The sequence below is a fragment of the Sus scrofa genome, chromosome 1 (genome assembly GCF_054392235.1).
Source record: "Sus scrofa isolate SSC_HxYL_T2T_F1_AM1 chromosome 1, Sscrofa_HxYL_maternal_Yorkshire_Landrace_v2.0, whole genome shotgun sequence".
Taxonomy (NCBI): domain Eukaryota; kingdom Metazoa; phylum Chordata; class Mammalia; order Artiodactyla; family Suidae; genus Sus; species Sus scrofa.
The window spans coordinates 67,483,548-67,502,004 of NC_139383.1; the positions used below are offsets into that span (position 1 = coordinate 67,483,548).

General features: G+C 38.6%; 1 protein-coding gene across 6 annotated transcripts in view; it reads right to left on the reverse strand.

The window, feature by feature from the left end:
* Positions 1–287: 287 nt before the first annotated feature.
* The window catches only part of ASCC3 (activating signal cointegrator 1 complex subunit 3), a 325,213-nt gene continuing 307,043 nt past the window's right edge, over positions 288–18,457 (reverse strand). For all 6 annotated transcript variants that reach the window (XR_014806468.1, XM_084961374.1, XM_084961361.1 and 3 more), the window contains 5 exons: positions 9,573–9,724; positions 7,629–7,776; positions 4,261–4,470; positions 1,190–1,365; positions 288–1,095 (listed from right to left, as the gene is read on the reverse strand). Coding sequence is in view for 5 of the 6 variants with exons in the window: in XM_084961374.1 (XP_084817500.1) it covers positions 948–1,095; positions 1,190–1,365; positions 4,261–4,470; positions 7,629–7,776; positions 9,573–9,724 (834 nt within the window). In the remaining variant the exon portion in view is untranslated. The remainder of the gene's footprint in view (positions 1,096–1,189; positions 1,366–4,260; positions 4,471–7,628; positions 7,777–9,572; positions 9,725–18,457) is intronic.

Below are 18,457 nucleotides of genomic sequence, written 5' to 3' on the forward strand. Positions count from 1 at the left end.
TTCAAGGTGGAAATTGTTTGGACATAGAGATTTTCCTCTTATCACAGGTGAAAACCTACCTGTAGGGGTTGATAGTTTTCTACGTTTGTCTCAGGCCTGTTCTGAAGCACACAGAGACCAAGAATTGTACTTTGTGGTCTGTATGAATTAGATTGTACTTCTCTCCTTGTGTAAATAAATATACCAGAAAGTGTACAGAAGTGAAGTCTTGAAAGAGAAGGAAACGAAAAGAACAGAAGAATAAGAGGGGCTCCAATGGAAGGAGGCAGAGAGAATAAATAGACAGCTTTTCTTGAAGTTGCACGCTGAATATTTTATTTCCACCAGTTAAAGTATCTACATTTTCTGAGCTCAGTATACCATTTTCTTTTTAAATCATTATTGGGCTCTGTAATGTAAGTTTACATCATATATTATTAACATTGATGACAATAAGAAATTCTTGAAATTACATCTCTTGTGTGATCAGAGTATAAATTTGGCTAATAAGACACCCTGTATATCAGTGTACAGATTTACCTTATATATTTTATGCTGCAGGGTTAGAAATCTGTTATAACAAATCTTAACACTGTCACGCTTCTGTGTAGTTTTCCTTAAAAAAGAGAAGCCAATGTTGCTGTAAACCTTTGTGAAATGTAAAATTTAATAATATCTAAATATCATCTCAATATACATAAATTAAAAGGTTCTCCTACTTGTGTAGTCATTTTACACATCAAGAGACCCATGAAGACAACATTATAAAAAGGCAACATTTGGTGAAAGGCCCCTGCAGCTGACTTTGGGTGGCTGGAGTCAGTGTTGCAGCCACTGCTGATTTCCACGGTGTCTTGGGGTTGGAAGCTGAGTCTCCCAAGGCAAACATCAAGTCATTTGACTCTGTCCAGATGACTGCACCGTCAGGCTTCTCAACTGCTCCTTTCCAATGGATCCTTCAGGTCAAGTTATTTTACTTTGAGGTCAGCCAGGGCATCAGAGAGTTCCTCGTCGGCCTGTGCAGAAACGCTGGCTGGTATGACGTTGAGATGGATGTCATATTGCTGGTCCAGGCCAAGGTAGCAGTCACTCATGAAGTACAGTGTGTAAATATACCTAAAGTGTAAAAAAGGAACACAAATGTAAAAGCACCACTCTCATCACAGCTGCGGTTACTTCTCCCTGAACTTGGGGGTAAGAGTCTGCTTACCTTCCTGGGACTTCAGGGGTATAAAACGAGATGGAGACAAGGTGATGGTTTCGGACATAACCCACTCTTTTCAAAGCGATAAGTTCTCTCTTATCCACTTCTCCTAATATCAAAAACCATCCTTCATCTTTTGATTTGGGAAATCGAGGGGTGACGGCATGGCTGTCTTGCTTTCCCTGAAAACCAGAAAACAAAAACAAAAACAAAAAACGAAGCGCCTTAAAAATGGCTAGATCTTCTATACTACTCCTTGGTTGTGGTTAAAAGGCTATGTTAAGGCCATACGTCTACATGGTTTAATGTATCCATCTGGGACGTGTTTAATTTTCTGGTTTGCTTGTTTGATATGCTATCATCTATCTTCTTTCAAGATTCTCAAAGCACATTATAGACACTACTTTAACCACTATAATTATTTGACTATGTAATTATTTAACCACTATTATTGTTTGACTATAACCACTAGAATTATCTGGCCAGTTAGAACAGCTTACCAAATTAGTAAATTCTCATAACATTCTTATAAATGAAATTAAGACTCCGTTTTCAGATGAATAAATTGAGACACAACCAAATTAATCAAATCTTCCAAAGTCTTATTTACAAAAAACTGATACTTAGGGAAAAAAGTCAATCAAGGCTAGATTCTGGACACTGAGATAATAAGTACTCTGCTGTATAAACATTTTCCCCCCAACTCAAGAATCAAGCTCACATGAAGGAGTTCCTGTCGTGGTTCAGCGGAAATGAATCTGACTAGCATCCCTGGGGACACAGGTTTGATCCCTGGCCTCACTCAGTGGGGTAAGGATCTGATGTTGCCATGAGCTGTGGTGTAGGTCATAGACTTGGCTCAGATCTGATGCTGCTGTGGCATAGGCTGGTGGCCACAATTCCGATGAGACCCCTAGCCTGGGAACCTCCATATGCTCAAGGAGTGGACCTAAAAAGACAAAAAGACAAAAAAAAAAAAAAAAAAAAAGACAAAGTCACGTGAAAAAGCACATACTCTACTGTGGTAATATTAAAAAGTCCTTTCTCCTTTTTCCAAGGAATGAGAAGTTGTAAGCTAAGCAATTTGTAAAATATATTAATCACTTCCATCCAAGATTAGATATCACCATAACGACAGCACTTGAAGTCTTTGTTTTAGATTGATTTTACAAAATATAAGATTATTCTAGAGATTCCTTAAGACAATGAGTTTATGGTATAAAATGCACGAATAATGAATGACATGTACTAATAATGGCATGCTCTCCATCAGACTTCATTCAATATTCTAGAGGGAGTTGTTTCACTTAAGGCATTTAAAAAAAAAAAGAGGTCAGAGAGTAAGGTATTTTTTTTACAAACTTTAGAAACAAAATTTAGAGTTTTTCTAGCATGATTAAATCTAATGTTTAATATTAGGGTAAAAAAAGGTACTACTATAAGGTACAAAAATCTTATGCTACAGTATTGTCAGAAACATTTGCAAAGGCTTAAAAATAAAGTTCTCCCTCATTAGTGCTCTCAGAGTACCACAGACAGCCCTCAGCACGGTGCTTCTCAGGGGACTGTGATAAGTTGCCTGAGTGTCTCTTTGTTGAGACTGGAGCCCCCTGAGGCTGGGGTACCTTGTTTAGCTATGTGACAGGCCTGGCTTCTGTCAGGGGGTCTGCAGGTGGCAGGTGCACAGAGGACAGGAACTGTAACAAGAGAACTCTGTGCTCCAACCCTGCCCTCATGCTTTTAAACGCTAGGACCTTGGCAAATTCCTAAACTCCCTAAGTTTCCTTATTCTGTAAAATGGGAAACACACCTCCTCACAAGGTAGCTATGCAAAAAAAATATTAAGTTTCCCTCGTGATTTTATCTGTATGATTATTACTGTATTTGTTTTTTTTTGTTAGTTGCTATACATAAGTGAGATAAAAATGCTCAAATTAAAACCTCTGAAATGCCAGAGGCCAATCAGTTCATACCAACAGTGACTGATTTTTAGAATTAGCAGTCAAATGAGATGGGACTTGAAGGCATAGTCCTGAAAAGACACTGTAACAACAGAGAGTTACTGACCATTTTTTGCATGAAAACAGAGGGTACACTATTAACGAAATACAACCTCACTCCTGAGTGCTAGTTCTAGATATGGGGGAAGCCCCTGACTTTCAAATTCTTATTTTGATTATTAGGATCTTAAAAACCAATCTGCCCACATGTTGTGTCCTGATATTCTTAGAGGGCCCAATAACTACTTTTGGTGTCACAGGCAATAGAAAAGAGCACAAAAACTTAAAATAAAAAAACTTGGAGTTCCCGTCGTGGCGCAGTGGTTAACGAATCCGACTAGGAACCATGAGGTTTCGGGTTCGGTCCCTGCGCTTGCTCAGTGGGTTAATGATCCGGCGTTGCCGTGAGCTGTGGTGTAGGTTGCAGATGCGGCTCGGATCCCGTGTTGCTGTGGCTCTGGCGTAGGCCGGTGGCTACAGCTCTGATTAGACCCCTAGCCTGGGAACCTCCATATGCCGCAGGAGCAGCTCAAGAAATAGCAAAAAGACAAATAAAATAAAATAAAATAAAATAAAATAAATAAAAATACTGTATGTATTTGGCCCATGTGAACGTCGGCAAAGCTCTCTCCTGTGCATCCTCATGAAGGAAGCAGGTGGGTGTGGCAAGTGAGGCACAATAAGCTGGTGTCTTCCTCACTTGGGCGCTAGGAGAAGTCTAGCTTTTGAGAATCCTTCAGGGCCCTGAGATTCTGATGTAGTTGGCCTAGCACAGGGACAAGGAATCTGTGCTCTTAACGGTACTCCAGGACATTCTGGGGGACTGAATATATGGACCATAATTTGAGGACAGGACTCTAGGCATTATATTCTTATGTCATGCAGGTATCTGGAATGGAAAAATGGCCCATGAGCAGAACTGATTAATTTCAGATGGCTGACTCTTACTGCTTAAGGCCAGTTGAGGAACTGGGATTCATGAATGGCACGGACATATTAGAAATATGAAAGATACGTGTGCTGGCGCATGTTGGTAACTGGTGTGAGGCATTTGAGAATGGAAACCAAACACTATACCTTGTGGAACCCAAGGTTGACTCTCTGCAAACTGACTTGAAGCACATACTCCTGATCAGCGTGCAATTTGACCCATCTGTTGTCGTTGCGTTTGTCCGAAGTCACAGTTGTGATAGAGAGCTCGTCATGTCCTTCTGCTGAGTCATCCCACCAGCCTTTGACACTTAAGCCAACATCTATCACTGGCAAATGAGATAAGAAATTCCATGCCTGAATTAAAAAGAAATAAAAGATAATAATGTGAAACTAAGAAATGGTGAGTTAAAAAAAATCGACCTCTTTTTTTGAGATTAATTCTAGATTCAATGAAGTTATAAGAAATAAAGCAGAGAGAGCCTCACAGGTATAGAGAACAGCCTTATGGTTGCCAAGGGGGATGGGGGAAAGAAGAATTGAGAGTTTGGGATTAGCAGGTACAAAGTATTACATATAGGATGGATAAACAAAGTCCTATTGTATAGCACAGGGGACTATAAGCGATATCCAGCAATAAATCATAACAGAAAAATATGAAAAAGATTATATGTAAAACAGAGAGAACCTGAACACCATATCCCCAGTTTCCCCCAGTGATGATAGCATTTTTCAAAACTAAAGTACAATATTAACACCAGGATATTAATATTGATACAACCCACAGCTCTTGTTCGGATTTCCTAGTTTTTCTTGTACTCATTTATTTGTGTGCAAAATAGCATCCTTGATGTCTGCAGATAATTAATTGTCATCTTTTTCTAACGTTTATAATTATGTGGCACATATCACTATCAGTCAAGAAAACTTCTCTCTATAGTGGCTGTTTATCTGTTTTACTTTCTAAGTTTGTAAAGCTACATGAATACTTCAATTTTGGTTTTCCTTTTATTTAATAGACACTATAGTTTTCCTTATAGTCCTTGATTTCCTGTTTGCTAAGACTTTATTGCTGTTGAGTATACCACCTAATTGAAATGAAGAAGCCCTGATGAATCAAATTGTCCCTTAGGTCCAAAACTGTAAATCCAATGCAAATTTTCAATCCAAATCCACACCTATCACTTGGTTTGTGAATCTGAAATCATGTTTGGAATAGATCTTGAAATAGTCAGGCTGCAGAAGGGCCTACACTGTGCTTCAAGTTAACAGATGATGGCTGATCCCCTGCTAGAATCAATAGTCATTGAGTCTAGAAGCCGTACCTCTGGATGTAAGTGGTCAACAAATACACAAATTCTATAAAGCATTTAACTTCCTGAGACAACACAATTGTGATTTACCACATGAAGCAAGACTTCACTTGTTTCTTTACTTGTGTCTTAAAAAGAGTTATTAGCAACTTCTTGGAATTTTATTTTATAGAGCCTCCCAAAGGCAGATCCGTCTTTAATATATCTGTAATCTTTTCACAGCACTTAGTATTATTAATTTCAGTCTTCAATGTATATACATGTATTTGTTGGTTGTGTATATATATTTGTACATATATACACAAACATATACACACATATATATGTATATAAAACATGAGCTGGTTTTTAAAGAAATTGCTAAGACATTTCAATACCAGCCAAACATATTTATCTGAGGATTAATCTTCATCTATTGAATCAGGCAAAAGCACTGCCATGCATACAATTATTTAATTAGCAGCCAAATCCTCTGCCAGTCAGCAGCCGTTCCAGGCATACTGATGGGGTAGAAGATGCAAATCGCACAGTCGTACTGCTTTTTCTCATTACTACTGCAATTAGCACTTAAATTGATGCTTTCAACATACTAATTTCTGGAATAATTCAGGATTTGTATGTTACCTGGGATCGCCTCACTGCAGAGCCGACACCAGATTGCTCTGCAAATTGAAGCACTTTTGAGCCAAATAACCATCATCATATCAGACTGAGCCAATTTGCATTTGGTTTTAAAGATAACAGAACGGCAATTTATGCAAATAAATTAACTAAGTTTACTTCTGAGTTCTCCCTGAACTAATTATAACAATGTTCTAATTTTTTATCACATCTCAAACTTGGCTTGAAATCACTGTATGTTATGTTAGAAATCTGTTGCTGCTAACAGAAGCCTTGTTTTGATTTAAATATATTGTTTTTATTCAGAATTTTGATGGTAATTCAGTTGGAAAGGTAGGCACTTATTATGAATAATTAAATAGGTTTTTTTGGTGCCAATTTTGGGTTCAACAGAAATTGAACAATCAGATTTTAATGCCTGTTATACTTTTTCCAAGTCTTGCTCAAAAGTAAGTTCCACTGGAAAAAAAATGACATGGTTTAGAAGTTTCTTTATTTTAATACCTGCATTTGCAAGTCAATATGTTAATTATGTTATAAATCCTGAACATTTACTTTGACATGTTTAGGTAAAATTGCTTAAGACTCAGAAGTCTATATTTGCCAAATATTTCTGGCATTGTTCATTCATATTTTTCATCTTTCCAAAGACAGTCTTTTTCTACCATGTTGTCATGATCTTTTTCTGTCATGTTGTCTTTCATAACAAAGATTTTGATCTATATCTAAGCTATAGGTAATACAATAAGGAGTTTATTTGAAGGAATACATCAGAATCTAAGAAAAACAAACTGATTAAAATGGGAGGGCATAAAAAAGTAATTGAGGGAAGTGCATGAAAATATACTAAATGAGTTCCCATTGTGGCTCAGTGGTAATGAACCCAATTAGTATCCATGAGGATGTGGGTTCGATCCCTGGCTTTGCTCAGTGGGTTAAGGATCCAGTGTTACTGTGAGCTGTGATGTAGGTCACAGACATGGCTCGAATCCTGAGTTGCTGTGCTGTGGCTCTGGTGCATGTTGGCGACTTCAGCTCTGATTTGACTCCTAGACTGGGAACTTTCATATGTTGCAGGTATGGCCCTAAAAAGAAAAAAAAAAAAAAAAGAAAAAGAAAATATACTAAGCATTAACACCCCCACACCCCCCAAAAAAAACCCACTCTGAAGAGGGGATTAGAAGAGCTCCTAAGCAAGGCAGCTCAGTGATGGGCAAGTCATAGGAAGCCTTTCTCAGTCAGCTTAACTGCATTATACTAAGACAACCTTCTAGTAATGCCAGTGCTACTACTGATTATGGTTATTATCATTATTTTTAATATCACTTATTAAGCTCTATGCCATAATAGGAACTCCATAGAGCAGTTTACATAATAACATCTTGCTTAATCTTCCTAAGGACTTCAGGAGACCGGTGTAATGTCTTTATGTTCATAATCACTGTCTGTAAAAGGCACATGGAATTTAAACCCAGGAGAGTCTGATTCTGAAAGCAGCACTCTAAGGTTGGAAAACTCTTGGTATAACTTTCCAGACTCACAGAGGGAGAGAGCTTTGAACTGTGGAACCGATGGCCTTACCTGCTTCATTTTTGTGGCTGGTAGCTCTTTTTCTATCATGGAGCTGAATATGTGGTCTTTCCCTCCACAGGCATGGATCAGTTCAGGGAGGCACTCGATGAAGCCATGGTGTCCAGCACGTGGGCCCTTTACACCTGGGCTCCATTTCCTAGGAAATAATATCAATACCAACCAAATAATCCTTTCATGGTACAAGAGATTTTCTGACAATGATGATTTATATAATTAGAACAGTTTTAAAAAAATTACTATGAGTTTTTAAAATTTTATTGAAGTTTAGTTGACTTGCAATATTGTGATAACTTCTGCTGTATAGTAACCTGAGTCACTCTACTGTACAGCAGAAATTATACCATACGCCCAACTAAATATACCAATTAAATCATATCCCCAACTATATGACTTTTTAAAGGCCACCACTGTTAAGCTTCAAAATCAGCCAGCATTCTCTAAGATATTAATCCAAGGCAGTTTCGTTACCATCATATAAAATCTGTAAATCATATGTGAGCTCAGCAGACAATTAGGGTTCACAGACAGGTGGTGTCTTTCTCTAGGAAGGCACGGACGTGGGCTAATGCTTCCACATGGACAAAGTACTGAACTGGAGCTTTTTTAATGCAAGCAGGCAAAGGTCTCTAATATAATTACCTGAATATGGTTCTCACTGTAAGTTGTTGAGAGCATACAATTCAAAGTACATTTTGGGAATATCTGAGACTCATAGCATACATAGTGCCAGATCACCAGGAACAGAATCTACCTAAATCTTGCTATTTCCTGTATACACAGCAAGACGAAAAATATAATTGCAATTAGACACACACTAGCACTTTTCTGGTTAACAACAAAGAATTGGATGGACTCTCTCAGGCCCCAGCCAGCTTCCACACCAGGCCCATGTGCTGTGTTGGATTACTACTTTTATGTGTCTCCTTTACTGCTGAAACCCAACTCCCATAACCTCTAGGGCCATACTGAAAGGGCTCCTGAAGCTGAGTTGCTGACATATGAGGTATCAGCTTTTCCCCCACGTGCTGCTAGTGTGGCTTACTCTCTGAATGTGCCTTTTAGTTTCCAGGGACATCCTGTGGTGGGGACTCAAGCATGATGGAAACAACTGCCCTGGAACTCAGTCTACTTCAGCGAAACCGAGGGACTTTCCTGAGGAGACCCCATGTCTGGTTGGCGTACATCTTTAGATGCCTTAAATGACTGCCACTCTTAGTCCAGCTGATGAGAGGGAGAGGGTGCATGACGGTGGCACAGCCAGACTGTTTTGCTTGTCTACAGGACTGTGAACCAACATTTTGGCTGCAAATTCTCTCTCAACTGGTGTGAAACATTTTTGTTTAAACACTGCCAACCCTGCTTGTAATATGTACTGTTCTTTTCTTAGTTACAAATATTTGCAGCCCTATATATATGACCTAAGAACTGAATAATTTCATGATAATATAAACTGTTCTTTTAAGCACAGGTTATATCTCCAGCTGCTAGTATATACAGCTACTCAGGTTTGGACATTTTGTACACTTTTTTGATAATAGATTTCTGACCCCTCAAATGTATTCTGCAATAACAGAAATTGGTCATTTATTTTACTTTAGATCACAAAGTACATCAATATCATATTTTATAATGAAGGCTGATATTGTAAAGGAATAAACACAGTTAAAATGAAAATGTATTTGATGTTGCGAATGGAAAACAATTTAATAGAAGGCTAAAAGGAATTGTGGTTCAGCTGGAGCCCGATGACCAAATTCCAAGTGAGAGTACTCTGTCACTAGCCTGCGTCTCCCTATGCGAAATGGGCATTTTGACTGAAGGAATCTATATTTTAGGCACAACATGAAATTCAAGTGACTACACAGGTAAAGGAAATAATTTTGTGAGGTAAAAAAAAAAAGAAACAATTACATTGAGAAGTAAAATAACTACCTGAAAATGTGAAGATGGTTGTTTTCTATGTGTGGTATCGTAAGAAGAGAGGAGTCTTTCAACCACCGACCTTGGATCACCATCTGTACCAAGTTGGTGATGTTCAGGACAGTCACCAGCCAGCCCTGGTCTGCGGCCACATCCAGCATTGCCTGAACAGAGACAACGTGCACGTTATAAGCATACCATGGCACATGGAGTTCCCGTTGTGGCGCAGTGGTTAACGAATCTGACTAGGAACCATGAGGTTGCAGGTTTGATCCCTGGCCTTGCTCCGTGGGTTAAGGATCCGGCGTTGCTGCGACCTGTGGTGTAGGTCGAAGACGCGGCTCGGATCCCACGTTGCTGTGGCTTTGGTGTAGGTCAGCGGCTACAGCTCTGATTAGACCCCTAGCCTGGGAACCTCCATATGCCGTGGGAGTGGCCCTAGAAAAGGCAAAAAGACAAAAAAAAGACAAAAAAAAAAAAAAAAAAAAAGAATACCACAGCACCTGCCCTTTGCACGGGAGACCCTGACATTAGCCTTGACAAAAAACAACCCCCACCCCCAGCATTATACCTCTAAATTGCTATAACTCAAAATAGTTGGATTAGAGGGACACACTGTCTCCTAGCATTTATTGCACATTACTTCCTACAAGGTGCCAAATATTTAGCTTTTTTAGGTCAGCAAAGATAGGCCGGTAATATTGGCATCCAGCAATAAAACAAAGAGAAAAACCGAGTGTACTTGAATGAGAGCAAATACCTACATAATTCAGTGTATGAAGAGCACTAGCAGCTGCATTTAAAAAGTAAATCTCAGGGAGCCTTTTCCAAATTTAAAATCAATAATGGTAAGGTGATAGGAGGTCTTCTTGCCAAAAATTTATTTTCCCTAGAGGGCAGGCTGAAAGCAGAGCCCTGGTTTTCAATGAAAATAATATACCACACACTAAAGGGGGCAGGAACCAGTGGTACATGTGCAATGATGAGAAGCGATTCATATTAGTCTATATGTTTAATCCAATGTTTTATGGACAAACAAACGGCTGCATTTGCTTAAGGCAAAACTAAACAGTGAAATCTTACTTAAACAAAGGAGAAGTTTACACAGGCAAAGCTGTTTCAATTAAATTAGATTCTAGTGAATACTGACTTAAAGACACCTAAGTTAACATCATGATCTGAGGCAACTACTTTATACAGTTTTAGGAGTGTACTCTCTTGTTTTGGTAAATGAAGAGATGAAGGTAAGAGAAATCAGATGTATATTGTAAATGTCTAAAATGATATTTTTCCATCTCACTGATGACTTATAAAATGTACAAAATCTATCAGTACATTTTCAGAAATGGTTTTGAAGGTCTATTATGCTAATAAAATTAGTTTGCCATACTACTTAGTACTATTGAGACAGACACACTTTCCTTCTAAGTTTTGAATTTCCTATCCTGGGTTCTCTAATTTACAAAAAGTAAAATAGTTTAAAAACCATCTGGCCAAACCAATGTGTGGTCTTTTCATACACATTACAGGGAAATGGATGGACATTTATGGATGTATGTTATGGTTAGTGTGATGGAATGATCAAATTGATCTTTAGTGAGTCTACTAATTGTACATCATGACGCCTGACTGTTGGGAGAAGAGACATATTTATATGCATGTATATGTGTATGTGTACATATGAATGTGTTTACATGTATGAATGTGTGTACTTAAAAATCTAGGGAGGAGTTCCTGTTGCGGCTCAGCGGTTAACGAATCTGACTAGCATCCATGAGGATGCAGGTTCCATCCCTGGCCTTGCTCAGTGGGTTAAGGATCTGGCGTTGCTGTGTATGGTGTAGGTTGCAGACACAGCTTGGATCCTGTGTTGCTGTGGCTCTGGTGTAGGCCGGCAGCTACAGTTCCAATTCAACCCCTAGCCTGGGAACCTCCACATGCCGCAGGTGTGGCCCTATAAAGCAAAAAACAAACAAACAAACAAACAAAAAAAAACAAACAAAAAAACCCAAAAACAAAACAAAACAAAAACCTAGGGAAAATCCACTTCTGTCTGTTTCTCTGTATAGCTGATTAAAACACATTGCCTTTGAAGTGTATGAGACAAGCTGTTCATGAGGAACACTACTCAGACAAAAATAAAAGTATTAGTTCACAAGTCACAACTCTTGAATTCTGCAAGGGAGGGAGGAGAAAAGGGAAAGAGAAATGAATAATTATACCTAATGCAGGATCATGATGATGCTAGAAGTTGTAATGTAGAGTTAACTATGGCGAATTTACTTGTGATTTTTACATTACAACTTGACTGGAAATAAATTCCAGACCAAAGCTCACATACTAGAAGAGCTGGACGGATGGACCAGATGTTTTTAACTTTGAAGTTTTCATGATGAAGTTGAAAGATTTCATAAAATTTATGAGAGCTCGCCACAATCTTTCATTGTATGATCCAGATGTGAAAATGTAAAAAAAAAAAAAAAAAAAATCACACAAAGTGATTGCTTAAGCGAAGTAAATGAAAAAATGGTATCATGAATTGAAAACTATTATTTACCTTGTTTTAATTTAGAGAAAAGGCAGGTTGGGAGACCAAGAACCTGGGTTGGTAGACGGCTGTGAGTACACAAATGTGCTGAACCAAACGTTGCCACACATCTCTGTGCATCGTGTTTTCTCTGCCCCTCCCATTACTGCCACAGTGCAGCACACCCTCATCAACTCTCACCTGGAATATTATAACTATTATAAATACCCCTTTATTCTCACACTCATTTTTCTTCAACTCATATTTTATACTGTTACCACAGTAAACTTTCAAGGTAAAACTAATCACGTCATTCCTCTGCTTGGACTTCTTTCAATGGCTTCATGCTGTGTAGAGGACAAAAGCTAACACTTCTCTGCAGTTTCTCTTTTTACAAATACTTCTCCCTTGCTTGACCTAGTCTACCTGGGAAATTCCTAGCCATCCTTCAAGTCAAGCTCAAATGCTCCTTCTTCCTGTGAAGGCTTCCTGAGTCTTTTAGATGGACTGTAGGTACCTCTTTTCCTATGTGTCTGCTGCTCTTGGCATGCCACCATTACCCTACCATGAATCTTTGTTTATACACGTGCCCATTAAATATAGGCTCTTTGACGGCAATATTCTGGAAATATTCTTTGTAGCTATAGCCTTAACACAGAGCACTCAAGAAATATTCATTTTATGAAAGAATATTAGTAAAAAATGCAATTACAAGAATTATAACAAATGTTCCACCTAAGTTCCTTCACATCTGCTAAAGGCAGTACCGTGTAGGGAAAAAAACCTAGAAACCACAAGCTTTGCTGTCAGACATACATTTGAACCCTAATTTTGCCCCACTTACTGTGTGTAAATTTGGAGAACTCAACCTATGACACTAGATCTCTCATTGATAGAAGGGTGTTGTACATCCATACAGGGGTGCTATGATGGTAAAATGAAGTGACGTACTGTGGAAGATATCTACTATACTGCCTGGAACACGTAGGTCTCAAGAAATAGGTACATATTTTAATATTCCTCTATGATGATATGAAAAGAACATCTGAAAACAAACAATTCTTTCTAAGAGGGACCTCCTTTGGAACTTTTGGGGTTGATTTTTGCACTGAGTAGTACAGGGCTTCGAGGAACAGGGCATGCAAGGATAGAAGCAAATGCATGGAATGTGCAGAACTGTTCATCAGGAGAGGTGAGCAAATGCAAGAAAGTCAGGGGACAGACAAGGCCAAAGACAGAACCTGCAGCTCATGCCTAACTGGAGGACATGGGCTTGGTTCTCAGTTTGAGTGGACAAGTCCATGTTACTACTCAGGTACATACCTGAAGGGGCTAAGGATAAGGGATGGTCCAGGTAAATGGGTTTGAGGGCTTGGTAGGTCATCCTGATACATCTCTGCATGACTGAGCCCAAGACAGACTCCCTGCATCTCACTATCTTTACAGCAATCTTCTTGGTAGATAAGAACCAATAGGTGAGACAGTATGGTACTGGCACACACACACAAAAATGCATAGATCAATGGAACAGGATAGAGAGCCCAGAAATAAACCTATGCACCTATGGTGAATTAATCTTTGACAAAGCATGCAAGACCACACAATGGAGAAAAGAGAGTCTCTTCAATAAGTGGTGCTGGGAAAAGTAGACAGCTACATGTGAAAGAATGATATTAGAACATTCTCTAACACCACAGACAAAAAATATACACAAAATGGCTTAAAGACCCAAATATAAGACCAGATACCATAAAAATCCTAGAAGAAAACATAGGCAGAATGCTGACATAAATTGAAGCAATATTTTTAGGATCTGTTCTTCTCAAAAGCAAAAATAAATGAGAGCTAGTTAAACTTAAAAGCATCTGCACAGCAAAGGAAACCATCAACAAAACAAAAAGATAACCTTCTGAATGAAAGAGGATATTTGCAAATGATATAACTGCCAAGGGGTTAATATCCGACATATATAAACAGCTCACACAACTCAATAACAAAAAAACAAACAACTCAATTAAAAAATAGGCAGAGGAAGTGAACAGACTTTTCTCCAAAAAGGAAATGCAGATGGCAAACAGGCACATGAAAGGATGTCCAACATCTCTAATCATCAGGGAAATGCAAATCAAAACTACTATGGGATACCACTTTACACCTGTCAACATGGCTATCATCAAAAAGAACACAAATAACAAATGTTGGCGAGGATGTGGAGAAAAGAGAAACCTCATACACTGTTGGTGGGAATGTAAATTGTCATAGCCACTGTGGAAAACATTATGGAGATTCCTCAAAAAACTAAAAATAGAACTACCATATGATCTAGCAATTCGATTCCTGGGTATCCAAAGAGAATGAAAACACTAATTCAAAAAGATACATGCACCCCAATATTCATAACAGAACTATTTACAATTGCCAAGAAATAGACTCAATCTAAGTGTCTACCAACAGATGAATGGCTAAAAAAGATGTGGTTCATACATACAATGGAATATTACTCAGCCATAAAAAGGAACGAAATTTTGCTATTTGCAGCAATGTGGATAGACTTGGAGGGCATTATGCTAAGTGAAGTAACTCAGACATTGAAAGATAAATACTAGATGATATCACATGTGGAACCTAAAAAATATAGCAAACTAGTGAATATAACAGAAAAGTAGACTCACCAATACAGAGAACAAACTAGTGGTTACCAGAGGAGGAGGGGTCAGTATAGGGGTGGGGGAGTGGGAGGTATACACCACTGGGGGTAAGACAGGCTCAAGGATGTATTGTACAACATGGGGGATATAGCCAATATTTTGTAGTAACTGTAAATAGAGTGAAACCTTTAAAAACTATATTTTAAAAAAAGAACAAATAGACGCATGCTCCTCCATAGAATGGGGCTGGCTTTGGTAATAGCTGGAGATTATTGCTCAATTCCCCAAGATACCACAAGCCCCTTACAGAGATCTAATACTCAAATAGAAAACGGCTGTTTTATAGTACACTGAGGAGAAAAACCTCTGGACATTCTTCACAGGCTTAGCATTAACATTAGGCAAATCCCCCTTTACCTCTTATTCATCTTCTACTGAGCATGTTACCTATCAGGCAAGGCCAGGGTGATTCTAAGTCTAGGGGAAAAATGGGTGGGGGTTGACTGCAGGCATAAGACTTTCTCCTACTAAGCTGGAATCAACTTCAATTGATTGTTGACTCAGAATTCGTCATTTCCAGCTGTGACAGAGTGGAAATGATTGCTAGCATTGCATTCACTTATAAAATCAAACTATATTTAAAACCTTATTGCAATTAACAGAAACTGTGAGGTTGCCATTTATTTATAGAAAAGCAGGTGATGAGTTTGGTTTTGAACTCATGGTAACTGAGGTGCCACTATGAAGCCAGGTGAGAAGCCCAGGTGATAATGAGCTTGGGAGAGAGAGTATGGGCTATGGATGTGGATTCAGAAATGCTGGGAACAAGTTGGGCAGCCAAAACTGTTACAATGAGCATCTTTGGAGCAGAGGCAAAGATGGCAAGAGGGGCAGTTATGTGGAGATAAGATCAGGAAAGGCAGGAAAGAACAAAGGGCTAAGGGCATCTAAGGGACTCTCGAGGGCACTGTTGAGATAATTGTGATTCCAGTGGTCACTGGTTAAGCATGTACAATTTGTCAAATGCTCCAATAACCAACCATTTTATAAAAGTTACTGAATTAAAACCCATTTTACAGATGAAGACAATGTAGCTCAGAAAGGTAAAGAAATATACCCAAAATGGCACAGCTCTGGTAAATGGGTGTGGATGGAATTCAAATTCTGGGGAGCTTGACTCCAAAGTGCTTGCTTCTAACCAGTATAGGACATTGTCTATAAAGTTCAAGATGAGAGGTAAGTGTTTGGGATTCTAATTCTAGATTAGAATGGAAGGTTCTTTGATGAATGTGCTACTGGATAAAATGAGACTTTGACGAAGTTTCCTGACAAGAGAGTGTTTAAAGCAAACAGTAAGTTTGGATGAAGTATAAACAGACATATAATTCATGAACACTTGACACTAGTTTGAAGAAGGTGTGACATAACTAGAGAGAGACTTGGCCTTAGCGTTTAGAGGTTTTGTGCCTTTAAAGTCACTGTAAGACCTTAGGTAAATGACTTAACTGCTGGCATTTGTTTTTTTCATCTAAAAATATGCTTTAAACTTTCATCAATAAAATGCCAACATACTTACATTATTTTGTTATTTGCTTTTATAAAGTTCACTTTCTATTTTTCCAAACAGACTGTAATACCCTTGGAGTTAGGGACAGAAAAACCTAAGTCAAAAAAGAAGGCAGCATACGGTAAGCACAGAATAAGGTACAGAGAGAAAAGACCCTCTTGGGATCAGAAGAAGATGAGTTTCCACTGCTGGGTGTGTGAGCAAAGCCTCACAGAGGAGAGGCTTCAGTGGGACATTGAAGACCTCACCCACCCGGTCACTGGAGAGAGGGAGGGTCTGAAGGAAGAGAATGGAAATTGCCAGCACTCATTTCACAGGGTCTCAATCACCTCTGTAAATTAGAGGTGATGTCTCTTGCTTGGAGAAAAGTGCTGTAAAGCAGCATGAAAATGTTTGGAATAATACTGGGGGGAATTAATGATGTGAATAAAAACTAGAGCAGTGGTGAGTTTCAAGAGCATGACTTTGAAACAATATTTATAGAAATTTTAGACACAATTAGAAATTATAGAAATTAGCAATCCGTTGTGATTGTTTCTGGCAATGATGAGTAAGATTAATTTGGGCGTGAAAGCAGAGAATTCAAATTTTGACATCATTGTGGAAGTGGAAACTCTAGGGCCAATGCTGTTCGGGTGTCAGGTGCAGTCATCAGGGTCTGGGGCCTAGACAGGGGGATGAGGGAGGGGAGGAGAGACGCCAGGTCTGATGAGTATCAGAAATGTTCAGTCAAGGTGATGGGTAAAGAAGCTGTGGTCAGAGTTGATGTCACAGAGGTGGTGGCTAAAGTGGTTTTGGATATAGTAATTACTAGAGCAGAGGAGCATGGAATACATGTGATTACAGTGTGGAAAGGTCATTTGCTGAAGTCACCCTGGTGACTGCAGGAACTGGAATGGAGCTGAAAGCTATGGACTGGTTTTTGAGGGAGGTGGCAAAGAGATCTAGACTTTGGAACATAGTTGAAAAAGAAATCATACAGACTCCGAAAATAAAACATACATGAGAAAAGAAGGAGGATTCTGAGAAGAAAGACATGGTTGGAGAGATTTAAGGTAGCAGACTTTTGTTACTGAGAAACAAGAATAATTAGGCAAGTGCAGGAATTTTCAAAGGGAAGGTAGAAATGGGATGGTGTGTGTGTTTGCCTATGTCTAACTGAAAGCAAGAGAAGGAAGAAGAGAGGGAGGAAGGAGAGATGGCTGAGGAGAGAGGGAAAGGCAGAAACAAAGAGAGGCACACATACTAACCACATCCTCATCCTCACATGGAAACCACAGGGCAAACTCAAGAACTTCTGAGATATTTGGCTTTACGTAAAGGTAAAACCACCACCACCACTACCACCAGCATGACCACCAAAACCAACTCCACCCCCATCCCCCATATCAAAAAGAACTAGATTTTTGAAAATGAACACTATCTGGAAGGAAATGTTTTAGGTTGCAGGGGTCTTAAAGTCAATGGCATGCTTTTTGACTTGATTACACCTCATGTCCTCAACATTTATTCTGGATTGATTTCAAGAATTCCCTAAGCATATCAAACTTGGTCTTGGAGTTAAACTCAACCACATTTCATAGTGATGTTAACTATTTCTGCAAAGGATAGATTTGTCCAAATCTATAGATACTTTCCTTCTTTTTCTGTTACTGTAGATTATACTTAAAAATGCAAGCTTGACAACATATCTCTGTGTTCTGTACCAAACAAAATACATTTTGTTCAATTACTGCAAAAAGTAGCAAACAGTAAAATACATAAGGTCAAACTGTATAGACAGTCTGCAAAAATATGGTGTAGTGAAAATATTGGTATAATAGTGCAGAGATAGAAAACACTTTTGTAAATAGCTCTTAACAATACCAAGCATGAGGCAGACATTAGTCTGTCTCCTTTCCACAGATGGAAAAACTGAAGCTCACATAAGTTCAGTGACTGTGTGATCACACTGGTGAAAAGTGATGTTAAGACTTGATCTTGGTTTTCTAACTTCATACCTTGCTCACCACACTTCTTCCACAACCTCTAAATTATTTATGTATATACCATGTCTTATTTTGAAGTAAAGTGGTTTATTTACATCTATGCTTTTTCTCCTATATAACAGAAAAATACAGAGTCCAGACAAAATTATTATGCATTTAATTGGTTA